The 13831-nt window shown below is 37.3% G+C and overlaps 2 protein-coding genes across 3 annotated transcripts; one reads left to right on the forward strand and one right to left on the reverse strand.

The window, feature by feature from the left end:
* The first annotated feature begins 220 nt into the window (after positions 1–220).
* On the forward strand, positions 221–8946 carry LOC113107595 (serine/threonine-protein kinase 38). Its single transcript, XM_026270218.1, has 14 exons — positions 221–296; positions 1361–1497; positions 1935–1986; positions 2391–2513; positions 2790–2873; positions 3426–3549; positions 3645–3799; positions 3987–4089; positions 4377–4438; positions 4670–4787; positions 4869–4992; positions 5194–5289; positions 5870–5964; positions 6064–8946. Exons 2-14 carry the CDS (start codon positions 1367–1369, stop codon positions 6198–6200), a joined length of 1404 nt encoding a protein of 467 aa, XP_026126003.1. The 5' UTR covers positions 221–296; positions 1361–1366; the 3' UTR covers positions 6201–8946.
* A 690-nt stretch (positions 8947–9636) lies between these two features.
* On the reverse strand, positions 9637–12270 carry LOC113106771 (transmembrane protein 81-like). 2 transcript variants are annotated; one of them, XM_026268796.1, is made up of 2 exons: positions 12181–12270; positions 9637–10550 (listed from the first exon to the last, which is right to left on the reverse strand). In XM_026268796.1, exon 2 carries the CDS (start codon positions 10504–10506, stop codon positions 9724–9726), a length of 783 nt encoding a protein of 260 aa, XP_026124581.1. In that variant the 5' UTR covers positions 10507–10550; positions 12181–12270; the 3' UTR covers positions 9637–9723. The 2 variants fall into 2 exon arrangements, 1 of the variants encoding a protein (XP_026124581.1); XR_003292572.1 differs by lacking the exon at positions 9637–10550 and adding an exon at positions 11341–11620.
* Between the last annotated feature and the right edge of the window lie 1561 nt (positions 12271–13831).

The raw sequence follows: 13831 nt of genomic DNA on the forward strand, positions 1-13831 counted from the left end.
GTATTTGTTTTACATTTCAATAAAACACAAACAAATATATACCTATATCAGTGTTCAGGCATAAAATAAAAAATGTATTTATAAAATGTATGGATGAAATGAAGAATAATTGTTTTCAGTAGGTCAGTTAATCAAGGAAATGTTGATAAAAAGTATCTAATTTTAATAATTATATTTTAGAAGACATAAAGGGGACTTTTATTTTCTTCTCTTTTCCACTCAAGCACAAACCCGGAAGACGGAAATAATGTCCGTCGTCGTCCACTAGAGCAAGTCAGTTTGAGGTCGAGTGGAAGGTAAGTAAACAAGGATTATTTCAAACAAACACATTGTTTACAAGAAGGTAATAGTTTGTTTTCGGTAGTTGTTTATACTTTGCCAAAGTCACTTGAGCTCTTATTAGAAATTAAGCTGGATCTCAGCCGTTTCACACTTTGCTTTGAGAGCAGACGACTCTGAACAGACAGTTAACGTTAGCGGCTGCTGCTAGCACACTGACAGTCTTACTAAGTGAGAATAGTTCTTGTGTTTTTACTTTACATAGTTTCTCTTTAGGACTGTAATTATTATAATTATAAGAATTTATTAGCCTTGGTTTTGCTTTTAAAACGGCATAAATGTTAAATAAAAAAAACCACTAAAAGCGTGGCTTTGCATGCACTGACAAACTTAAGTATGCGTGGTTACGGTGTTTGTTTCTGTCCGTTTTTCTGTTTGTTGTGTCTTTCCATGATGGACTTTATTAGTATTAAGTTTTGTTCATCCGATGGTATGTTTATGTCATTATGATATTCGTTGTCAACTTGGTTTCATTTCATTTTATTAGTCAGACGATTTATTCAGAGTAAAATTCCCCTTGCTGTCTGCAAACGCCTCTTCCCCAGACCTCAGTCTCAGTGACATCAGCTGTGGAAGTTGAGTCCGATGACAAATATAGCGTTTGTTTGAATTTCCAAGCAGAAATGTACACAAATGTACGTTTTTAGCCGGTATTTAATGCTTGTTTTGGCCACGGCGCAACAAAGGTCCAGTCAGACCTTACAGGCGTGGAGCTTCTGGGAAGTGGAAGATTGAGTGTTAAAAGACTGTGGCTTGCTGTGTAAATGTTGTTAAATGCTGCCTTTCACTTTCAAGAAGCCCCTGGGAAGCTGGTTATGGAAAGCATGGTGGTATTTGGGGGTCCATGGCATCTGAAAACCCCTCATAGATTGAAGACTGGGAGGCATTGTATCTAACCATATCAGATTCAGAGCTCTGATTTGTGAAGTGTTAAAACGACCTGGGCTATTTTGTGTCCTTTTTGTAGTTATAAACATGTCTAATTTTGTCCATTCTGATGTAACATGGTTTTCCTGTCCAGTTTACCATGGCGATGACAAGTCAGACGTCCTGCTCCTCGATGAGCAACCACACTAAGGAAAGGGTCACCATGGCCAAAGTGACTCTGGAGAATTTTTATAGCAACCTGATCTCACAGCATGAGGAAAGGGAAATGAGGTGAGACCCAAAAAGGCAAAAGACTTTTCATTTGTTTTCATGTTATTTTTAGATATAGACTTTTCCATTTTCCCATTTAACATTTGTTGTAGCCCATGTGCTAGTTAAAATAAGTGACACACATGTAGTTTTGAAACTTTCGCTAGTGAACAGGTTTGGCGGGTCTAAATGAATCCGTAAGCATTTGGACACATGCATATAATTCTTCACATACTGTAGGTTTGAGTCAATATGGTGTGACGACTATCTGTCATTATCACACATTGTTTCTTTAAGAACCTCCCAGATTCCAGGGGCCCTTTTAGACGTTCGGTTTTGTCCCTCTTGAAATGATGTCAGACTAGAAGACCACACCTTTCATTGGTGCGGTGAAGCAATCTGCCTCTTGCTGCTAGTGTTTCATCACATGTCTGAACGTTATTCTTTATGTCTTACAGGCAGCAGAAATTGGAGAAGGTCATGGACCAAGAGGGACTAGGTGATGAAGAGGTGAGCATTTCTGAAATGCTGGCCTTTTTTTCTGAAACCATTTCCTCGCTTACATTAACAAACATCTTGGTCTAGATACTGGTGGTTTTGTTACATTTTAAAGGTGGGGTAAGTGATTTCTGGTAGTCCAGTGTTGATATTTCAAATCACAGAAGATGGTTTCCCTTTTTATTTTTTGTTTTATCCGCCATCTCTATCTTTCTGTTGTCGCTCGGCTCGGCTGCACTCATGAGTAGACACGCCCCTTACTGCTGATTGGCTACAAGTTTGTTTTGGTATTTGGCCTGACTCCGTTTTCAAAAAGCGTTTTTGAAAAAATACACCCCATCGGTTAAAAAAAATCGGTTCAGAATGTAATTTCATGTGATCGGTCGATTTAATTTCTGCCTTTTCTGCTCCTGCAGAAGCGTCTCCGGCGGTCTGAGCATGCTAGGAAAGAGACAGAGTTCCTTCGTCTCAAACGAACACGGCTTGGATTAGAGGACTTTGAGTCACTCAAAGTGATTGGCCGAGGAGCTTTCGGAGAAGTATGAGTTTCTTTCTGTTATAGACCTCATTAAATTTTTTTTTTTTTTGTCGTATTTGGCATATATGTTATATATGTTTGTGTATACTCTGCCATCGTATTATAATTTTTTCAATATTAAAATAGAAAATTTTAACTATATATTACTGTTTTTACTGAATATAAATGCAGCTTTCGTGACCATGAAATACTTTTTCATAAAAAAAAAAAAAAAAAAACCAGAACTGTAGTGTATTTTGTGATTTTAGCACATTTAAAATCCTCTTTATTTCTCTAGGTGCGGTTAGTTCAGAAGAAGGACACAGGACACGTTTATGCCATGAAAATCTTGCGTAAGGCTGATATGCTTGAGAAAGAACAGGTAAGTCTTCACTGATGGAGTCACTTATGTTCAAAGATGTCATTTAAAATGTCATGAAACCCCCCTGTTTCAGCACTGGTCTTTCACCAGGGAAGCTTGCTCTGGTCTGGATGTGAACTATTATGATCCACACAGTGACTCATTACAGTGTTCTGCGCAGAAACCACTCATGCATGCTCCACATGTTGTTGCATATTAAATATTGTCAGATTTCAATTCTTTGTTGTAAAATAACCTCATGCATAATACAGCACAGTGATTGAATCAACATGGGAAAAACTTTGGAAACCGCTGACGTAGACACGTACTCTGCAGCCACGGCCGCCAATCACCACTCTGAACTAACACATATACATCACTTTTTGTATATGAAACTTTTCTTTTGCTCCAAAAAAATTTACAAATAACCACTTTTCCCTTAATAGACATAATGAGTGCTATTGTTGTTTTCACTGATGTGCAACCTGTCCACATATCAAAAAAATAGTTTTAGGGTTTCATGACACTTTAAAGTTCTTTGATCTGTTAACAGGTCTCTGTTTTCTGTTCAAGGTTGGCCATATTCGAGCAGAAAGAGACATCCTTGTAGAGGCAGACAGTCTTTGGGTGGTGAAGATGTTCTACAGCTTTCAGGATAAGATGAACCTCTACCTCATCATGGAGTTTCTGCCTGGAGGTGAGTGCAGGATGTCAGATCTCTTTACAGTCAAAATGATGGTAGGAAAGCCACCCCAAAGGATGACTGATATATGCATGTGTGTGTTTGCCCAGGTGATATGATGACTCTACTGATGAAGAAAGACACTTTAACAGAGGAGGCCACACAGTTTTATATCGCAGAGACTGTGCTGGCTATTGACTCCATTCACCAGATGGGCTTCATCCACAGAGACATCAAACCAGACAATCTCCTGCTGGACTCAAGGGTAAAAAGATATATATATATATATATATATATATATATATATATATTAAACTGTATTTGAATGTATATTGAAAATATAGGTAAAATGTGACAGTGTGACATTATAGCTCAATCTAATGGTCTAGCAGGGTCACATAGCTTTGATCTAATGAGTGATTCTCATTCACAATGTCATTTTGCTCTTTCAGGGTCACGTGAAGTTGTCTGATTTTGGCCTATGCACTGGTCTGAAGAAAGCTCACCGCACAGAGTTCTACAGAAACCTTAACCACAGCCTTCCCAGCGACTTCAGTAAGACTTATCACGGTCCATAACTCCTGTCACATTATCATTCAGAAATCATCCTAATGTCCTGATTTTCTGCTCAAGAAACTTTTCTGATTATTATCGATATTGAAAACCGTTGTGCTGCTTCATTTTTATGGAATCCATGATTCTTTTTTTTCTGGATGCTTAAAAACAAACTGCATTTATTTGAAATATATATTTTTGTAGCATTAAAACTGTCTTTTCAGCAGTTTAAATGTAATGCATGCTTGCTCAAAAAAAAAAATATATATATATATTTTTTTTTTCAGCATTACAGAACATGAACTCAAAGAGGAAAGCAGAAACATGGAAACGAAACCGGAGACAGTTGGTAAGAGATTCCTCTTGACCTAGCACTGTTCTATACACAGTGGGTGGGTACAGATTAATCCAGTGTTTTAGGAAGTTATTGTGAAATGAACATGTTCTTAATATGGTAGACGATTGTAGAAGTACCATGGAAGGGGTTACGATGTACTCTTGTGTAATCCAGTAGATCTCACAATGTTTCTTGTGTTGCATCAGAAGAAAAAGAGTAGACAAATTATTTGTGGTTTTTCAGGCTTTCTCCACTGTTGGAACCCCTGACTACATCGCTCCAGAAGTGTTTATGCAAAATGGGTACAACAAGCTTTGTGATTGGTGGAGTTTGGGCGTCATTATGTATGAAATGCTGATAGGTGAGTTGATTTTTGGTTCAAAAATAAAATGAGTATTTTAGATACCGTATATTGCTAAAGTGTTTGTGTGGGTTTTTTCAGGTTACCCTCCATTTTGCTCTGAGACGCCTCAGGAAACTTACAGGAAAGTGATGAACTGGAGGGAAACTTTGACATTTCCACCTGAGGTTCCCATTTCAGAAAAGGCCAAGGATCTTATCCTCAGGTTTAGCCTCGTCACTGCCTATCATTCTCCCATTCTTCATGTTCATCACTTTTTGCTGTGGTTATTTTGTACTCTATCTTAGCTGTAGCACTTCTCTCAACCCAGTGGATTTTGCTTTCATTAACCATGTTGTGAAACTACACCAGACGTGGTTTATATTTAGCAGGCTGTTTTTCTTCGTGTTTTGTTGTCTTCCACCAGGTTCTGCTGTGAGAGTGAACACAGGATTGGAGCCACTGGAGTGGAGGAGATCAAAACGAACCCTTTCTTTGAGGGAGTGGACTATGACCATATCAGGTAAACTGTCATCACACACAGATTAAACTGGAATCATCTTACTATTCATGCATAATGTCTTTTGCGTTTTAATTATAAATATTTTAAACCGTTAATATGCTACATTGTCAAATGATCCCTCTTAATTTGTCACATGACCTTGACACATTGCATGTTTAATTCAGCACGTAGTATCCAGTATCTAGTTATTCAAGAAATGGTTTTAAGTTATTTATTTAATTTATTTTTATTTTTTATTCCAGTTTTGTTCAAAAATTATTTTGTTCTAATAATCAGACAGGAAGAAAACAGTAATTTTAGGGCTTGTATTACTGCTCTTTCATTCATGCTACAATTAGAAGCTCAGGTAGAGCACATTGCACTGTGGGATACATTGTTTCATGCAGTGTGCTCTTTAAATGTGGATACTGCTTATTTTGCTGAATCTAGGTTATATGGCTACTCTATGTCTGACATCTGTAAAGCAAAAATTTTGTTTGAATAATTTTTTTTTCCAACAAGACTACATAGTCTTCAGTGTCACATGATCTTTCAGAAATCATTCCGGTATGCTTATTTGCTTCTCAATTTCCCCCCCTAGGGAGAGACCAGCGGCTATTCCAATTGAGATCAAAAGCATTGACGACACCTCCAACTTTGACGAGTTTCCTGATTCGGACATCCTCCAGCCTTCAGGTTTGTTTTTAGTGCTTTCTAAAGTACATAACATTTCTTTGGAGCTGTTATGTATTTCAAAACATCTTATTCTTACTGTCCCTCCCTCTTTCTCTAAAGTCGCTCCTGTGTCCAACCACACTGAGGCAGATCTGAAGAGTAAAGACTGGGTGTTCATCAACTACACATACAAGCGCTTTGAGGGGCTGACAGCACGAGGAGGCATCCCATCGTACATGAAAACTGGGAAGAGATAGGCTTCGACAGCACTTGAGAACTTGCTGCACTCTTTCAGTGGTTGTTTTCCCAAAATGAGACGTTCTCCATTGCTCCTCCTCGCATCTCTAGGATCCTACATCATCCGTTTCCTGTTTAGACTCGCCCATTTATGGATGTGGACTTCGCCCACACTCAATCCATAGAAAGACAAAAGTTTTATCTAAGGGCTTCTTTTCCTTTAACACCCTGAATGTGCTCATTTCATCCCTGAGCTTTTGGTTTTATACTTCTTAAGGATCTAACATTTAAGGCAATCATATTTTAGGTTGCCAGATTTTATACATTTTGGAATGGAGATATTTTAGTACTCTGACACTGGTAAAAAAAAAAAAAAAAAAAAAAAGGGCTTGACCAGAAGCTAGTTAAACCTCCTGCACTCATAATTGGTTTTAATTGCATTAGCAGAGGTGGATCATCAGTTGGTTATATCCATAAACTAGTATTTGTGGTAGAAGCCCTGTCTCAGCATTTTTCAAGTCCACGTCTGCTGTACACATTTTAAAGGCTGAAAACTTCCATTGTGTCCAATAAGATGGATTTTTTGAAAAATCCATACTTACTTTTTTTTCTCGTGGTCACCATCCAAGATCTCAGCGACAGTGGAAAACATGGGGCTTCATAATCAGTCTTTTCTGAATGTGATACACACAAACCCCCGGAGCTGCAGATGATGCCTTACATACGGATCCTTCCTATACACCAGCAGAAACATCATGAATGCATTTGCCAATCAAACCAAATTGTTCATCAGCTTGCTAGCAAACATTACCAGCTGATGTCAAAGACCAAGCAAACTCTAGCAAACGGACAAGCGTTTGTTTTTTATTTAATGGGTCATTTTAGCCACTGACTGATTCAGAAGTTGCTTGGTGCTAATACTGTCGTTTCTCTTGAGAAATGGTTTCATTGCTGATGTTTGGGGAACAAAGTCTCATTTTTTTGCATCTTGAGGAAAATAACAACACTATTCAGGGATTTGAATTTGATCGAGTCTTCCATTTTGATATTGGGGATGATATTACCAAAGAGGCGCCACTTTTGATCGGCTTTATGGGCTTGACTCTCGATGTTGTTTGGTCGTGGATGCTTAAGCTTTCATACAGCATTAATTATACGTTCTTAAGCTGTTAACGTATAAACTTGTAGCAAAAGATTCATTCCATAATGGTTCCAGTCAGTCTGCGTTATTGGATGCTGCTTGTATCAGCATGTTGCTTGTGATGGCTGACTTTGTAAAAAATCAAACAAAGGTGTCAAGTACAATTTTCAGAAGTGTGTGAGTTTCCAGACAGAGAATGACTGAGTCATATTTCAACAATCAGGACCCATATGTCTTCTTTCTGTGACCAAATTGAATGTATCTTGAAGATTTAAATAGGCTTCTAGAAGTTGCATTTGTTAAGGATTGGCTGCCCTGGAATGATCGGAGATTCCCCTGAATGCTTGAGTGAATGATTTGATGACTAAACAGCATGACAAAGGTTTTGTATATGGAATTGCTTGTTAGATCTCGAGCTGAGCAGCTGTTGAACACAATATACTGCAAGAGAAATATTATCACAAGTAACAGATTACTGTATCGCAGAATGCTACAAATAGAAGTAGCATGAAATTGTGATTGAATAGTGTTTTTTATCCTTAGAGCAATATGTGACCGTCTTAGGTCTGGATGTGTATTATTATTATTATTATTATTATTATTATCCTTTTTTAATATATAAGAGTGGCTGGAGATTTTCATGCTGTCTGAGAGTCGGCCTGTTGCATGTTTTTTTGTGCTGGACAAATCAAAAGAGCTATGAATGAGTTGGAGAATTTGTATTTAGATTTTTCTTTTTGCTGCTTTGTTTATTTGTTTCACTTGTTCTACTGTTTTTGAATGGGAATATGTGAGGGTGATTTCATGGTTATCGCTTATGAAAGATGGCTTGATGAAATGATACACTGTCTACAAGAAGCAGATCACAGGCTGGGCTGCTTTGTATCTCTTGATGCTGTATCTCGCATGCTGAAAATGACCATGAAACCAGCGTGTCATAATGATAGTGTGTCTGTTTTCAAATCTCACCTATTTTTCTGTGGGTTTCTTGCTTGCAACCTTGTCCTAATGTGAGGATACTCTCTTTGAATGAGAAAAATTACTTTTTCTTTTTTCTTTTCAAAGATTAACAATGCACCTTTTGCTAGTTGTGATGTCATGTATATTTAAAACACACACACACACATTGACACATGGCAGGTTGTTAAATACACACTGAATGACTGTTGTGTTGTTTGCCTGTAAAAGTTTGTATTTCTTTTTGCAACTTTTTTTCACCTAACCGGATGTAGACTAGTCTTAAGATTTCTGGGGTCTACATTTACTTGCTTAGAGCTAAAGAAATAACTACACCAATGTGTATAAAGGAGTTTATTCACACTGGCACTAGTCCTTACAAACTATCCAATGTTTTGCTGTTAATCCAGTGCTGATGGAGGAACTGCACTCCTGCTTCTGGATGGTTTGAACACCGTTCCAGTTTTCACTGATGTCACATTCTGCTGTGGGAGGTGGACGTTATTCCTCTCTCTGCCTTAAGTTTGAGTTGTAGAGTGTTTGTGGATTTTTCCTGCGCTCACAGAGCACCTTTCACTGGTTTATTTGTTTGATAGAGAGTTTGTTTTTGAGGTGTGGGCACACTTTGACCTATTAAACGTCCTGAATAAAATTCCAGTTCATTTAAATGAGTGTGAGGCTCTTCTGTTCCTCTTACATAGGAACATTTTGTTCCTTAAAACGTATATTATACATTTTTTATTCATTTTAAAAAGTCCCCTCAACTATTCTAACAAAGTGAATAAATCTATCTTATTAAGACTTTTTTTTTCTTCTTTTTGAAGAACATACCGTGCTAGAAATGTATTTTAATCTGAAAATCGTTATGGTTAATTTATCTTTTGTCAACTGAATTATCAACCGCTGTTATAATGCATGTGATTGTTTTAAAGTAAGGCTGCTTTAAGAACAATTTAAAGGGATAGTTTACCCAAAAAAGTTATTTGGTCATCATTTACTCAGCCTCAAGTTGTTCCAAACCTGTAGGAGTTTCTTTTGCTAAACACAAAAAAAGATAGTTTGAATACTGTTGATTAATCAAGTTAATGGCTACTGTCAACATTCTTAAAAATATATTTTGTGCTAAATGGAAAAAAGTAACTTGTGTACGTTTGGAACAACTTTTGAGGGTGAGCAAGTGAATATTTTAAGCATTCTTTCCTGGCATCCAAATTAGGAACCTGTGACTATACTCAACCCATTGTTGATGCCGTGAACTCTCTGACCTTTTAACACAAATGTAATGTGAATGTTTTCAGTTCACAGTTCATTAACAGCTCTGCTCTATAAATAGCACACAGATAGTCTGAACATGTTTTTCAATCGCATGCATTTATGACTTGGTCAAACTCATTCTTAACACTTTGCATCAGTGACTAAGGACTTTTTTAATCTTTTAAGCGTTTTCAAACATTGTTCTGGGAAAGTTGAGCTGTTCTTCTAAGTGTTATCCGGTAAAATCCCCACAAGAGCAGAAGGATGAGTGCTGCTATTGCAGCAGATACGGACACACTTATCAGTGCCATGTTTCGGACGATGCTGCTGGGATACGGGTTTCCTGTGCTCGTCGTGTTAGGAAACAGACTCTCAGGGTTTTCCCAGTGAATCAGACCTTTAGCAAAGTCTAAACTCACTTCTTTAGGTGATAAAACTTTCACCCCTTTATACATCCTCTTCACTCTTCGTTTGCCGGTGTCTAGTACGTCACAGCGGTATGTCCCAGAATCCTCTTCTCTAAGGGGGTCTAGCACCACCTTGTCCAGGCTCAGGGCTTCATAGCGGCTGAATAACGAGTCATCAGAAGTGATGATTCCACCGGCGAAGCGCCAAGACACCACAAATGCAAAGCGGCCCATGGCTTCCATCACTTCCTCTAAGCAGTCTAGCACCAGGCGCTGACCAGCAGTAGTTGTTTGGGTCTTTAGTCCACACTGCCAGGTGTCTAGGCAGCGGATGGTCCTCATCTTGCAGGAGGTGCTGGAGATGTTTCGGTTTCCCCCAGTAGGGCAGAGCTCTTGAGTGCGGAGGCCAAGTCCGCAGGTGGCACTGCAGGGAAAACTGCGGGTGATGACCCAGGTGCTGATCATCTCCAGTTCTTGCAGTTCGGCTTGGGTTAAATTGTTACACTTGCTTGGAGATTGGAGGAACATCCAGTGCAACAACACCAGCCAAAGTGCTGAATGTGCCATTGTGACTTCTGACACTGCTGCCAGAAAATATCCAGAATGAGAATCTGTAAGCCCAAATATTAATATTAATTAATGAATTAATGTATGTATATATAAATGTGTATATATATATATATATATATATATATATATATATATATATATATATATATATAAGATTCTGATCATCAAACCAGTTTTAATACCGCACAAAGATAATGCAAGTAAATACAAAATGCAGTTTTTAAATTATGATTTAATTTATTAAGGGAAAAAAGTTGTTTTAACATTTTAACATACCTGAAAAAAGAATTGCCCCCTTCTGTTAAATCATGAAAGAAATGTAAGTAACCCCATTATTTAAAAAAGCAGAGTAAAATTTCACTACCCACACCTGGGCATAATTACTGCCGGACCTGCTGAATCAAGAAATCATAAATAGAACCTGTCTGCCAAAGTGAAGCATGCTTGAAGAGCAACACATCATGACACGATCTAAAGAAATTCAAGAAGACATGAGAAAAAAAAAACAGTTTACATGTATCAGTCTGGAAAGGGTTATAAAGCCATTTCTAAGTTCAGAACCACGGTCAGAATCTTTATCCACAAATAGAGAAAACTTGGAACAGTGCTGAACCGTCCCAGGTGTGGCCGGCCTACCAAAATTACTCCAAGAGCGCACAGACGAAGAACACAACAACATCTAAAGAACTGCAGGCCTCACTTGCCTCAATTAAAGTCAGTGTTCATGATTCAACAATAAGAAAGAGTCTGAGCAAAAACGGCATCCATGGGAGAGTTCCAAATGAAATGGACTGATGAGACAAGTGTTTTTTTTTTGTTTTTTAAAAAAAAAATTTTATTTATGTATTTTTTGGGAAGGTGTTTGTACCATTACATCTGGCGTAAACCAACACAGCATTTCATAAAAAGAACATCATACCAACAGTCAAACGTGGTGTGATGGTCTGGGGCTGCTTTGCAGCTTCAGGACCTGAACGACTTGCCATAATTGATGGAACCATTAAGTCTGCAGTCTATCAGAAAATCCTGAAGGAGAATGTCCGGCCATCAGTTTGTGACCTCAACGTTGTGAAAGACTCATTGCCAGATATTGTAAATGCTGCAGTTGTTACTGCAAAGGGTGCAAACAACCAGTTATTATATTTAGGAAGCATTTACTTTTTCATGCAGGGCCAGGCAGGTTCTTAATAAATGAAGTAATTATTTCAAAACTGCATTTTCTACTTAAATAGGTTATATTTGTGTAATATTAAAATTTAATTTGTACAAACATTCTTAGCATACATGTATTAAATCAACATATTACCAAATGTAAACATATCTATAGCACACCTGAATATTTATAGTTGTGGCCATAAGTTTACATTATCTGCATTCTGTATACTGTGTTGTTACTTGGATGATCCTTGGATCAAGAATCATGTGTATGTAAACTTTTGAATGGGTTAATTTTTATGAGTTAAATTATTATTTTCTGTTGTGGATTATATGTTCATGTATTTTATGTGAAAAATCTTATACAGGTCAGTACTAAATAAAAAAAAAACATGCATTTTGTATGATCCCTCTAATTTTGGGAAAATAATTACAATTTTGCAGATATTGTGGAAAGAAAAAGATGTATTTGATATGTTCACTTATCATTCAAAAACAAGAATATATGGGCCTTACCTTAATTGCGGTGTTCAAAAGATATGAGAAGTTAAGATAAAAAAAAAAGATAAAAAGATAACCCTGCAACTTTTAAGATTCGATTCTGCATTCTCTTTATCGCGTCATATTGGACGTCTGTTGCGTCTATCACGTGCGCTTGGATTAAGTCGGGAAAGCACGTGCTTAAAATAATATTTTGCTGTAACTGTCGGATGAAACATGTTTATTTGTTGTTAACAGTTAATATATTTTATTTGATGAATATTGAATAGTGTTTTTTTTGTTTTTTTTTACAACGTTTGTTTTCGATCTTGCCACAAGATGGCGCTCAGTCTCACAGAACGAATGCAGTGTGATTAAATGGTTTGGATTACGGTTGTAGTCGTGATAAAATAACTGTTGATGATATTATCTCTGTGTCACCTATATTAGTTTAAGTTACTGGTAAATCACACATTTTTAAGTTATGTCAAAGCATGCAGTGGTAACTATAAGGCTACTCTACAGTTAGTGTAGGCAGCCCTTAAGCCAAGTAAAGCAGAACTAGAGGTTACTGACACCTCTCAAATGTCAGACAGCAATGATGCCTGGGGCTGAAAGACTCCTGTGGGGTAATAGTGATTCAGACCAGGCCAACGAGTCATTCTTACCCTTTAAATTTTTGCCCATTCATTTGGTGGAGCCTGGTGGTTTGGTGGCCATATAAGTTGTGTGTTAGAGAGGGATAGATAACTTAGTCTTTTGTGATGGGGTAAACAGGATGTGGACAGGCTCTGATGGCTGTTTTTTTATCATGCTGAGGAAGCATCACCTCAAGGGCACAGACAGTACGAAGAAAGAAAGACAGACCAAACAAGCATTAAAGGAGTAGTTCAGCCCCGAAGAAAATTCTGTCATCATTTACTCACCCTCATGTTCTTCCAAACCTGTATGTTTTTCAATGTTCTGTAAATCACAAAAGAACACACACACACACACACACATACATACACATACCGTATACATGCAAACAATGCTAAAATTAATTGTTTTCACTTTTCTCACTAGAACTAGTAAAAAAACTGGATTTTAAAACCTTCTTACTCTGTTTAGCCCTCTTACCATTAAGGAAAATACATTCTTGATGGCTTTAATGATTAAATTAAACATATCTGAGTGTTCATATTTAATTCTGTGGAAACTTTTTTTTTCACTTGATTTTTGCTTACAGAAGTGTTTTGAGCTTTGTCCAAAATAAAAAGCACATTTTAGATAGTATGATGAATGCATGTACTATGTAATACAGATGAAAGATACATTTGTCTTGTTGAAATTGTCATGTGGCCTGCAATTCCAGCATTGCTGCTCAGCAATTAAAACTTCTCTTCCATTGCCTCATGGGATAGTAAAGAATAGTAAAGTATAAACTCTTAAGAATCTTGCCAGAAGTATTCCAGATACTTTCTGTCTACTTTTTTATGAATACTGTAAATTCAGACATGCTGCCCCTTTTAAATACTCTTTTTTACCTTATATATATAGTATGAACGTGCATATTTGGAGGCAGCCTTTGTTCACATCACTGGTTCACATTTGTCTCAATAGTAGGCTACAAACAGGATTTAGGTTTAGATATACTGACACCTATTGGCCTGCATGCATTCAAGTTTATGCACCTCTAACTGCTGTG

Source organism: Carassius auratus, chromosome 8 (genome assembly GCF_003368295.1).
Source record: "Carassius auratus strain Wakin chromosome 8, ASM336829v1, whole genome shotgun sequence".
Classification (NCBI taxonomy): domain Eukaryota; kingdom Metazoa; phylum Chordata; class Actinopteri; order Cypriniformes; family Cyprinidae; genus Carassius; species Carassius auratus.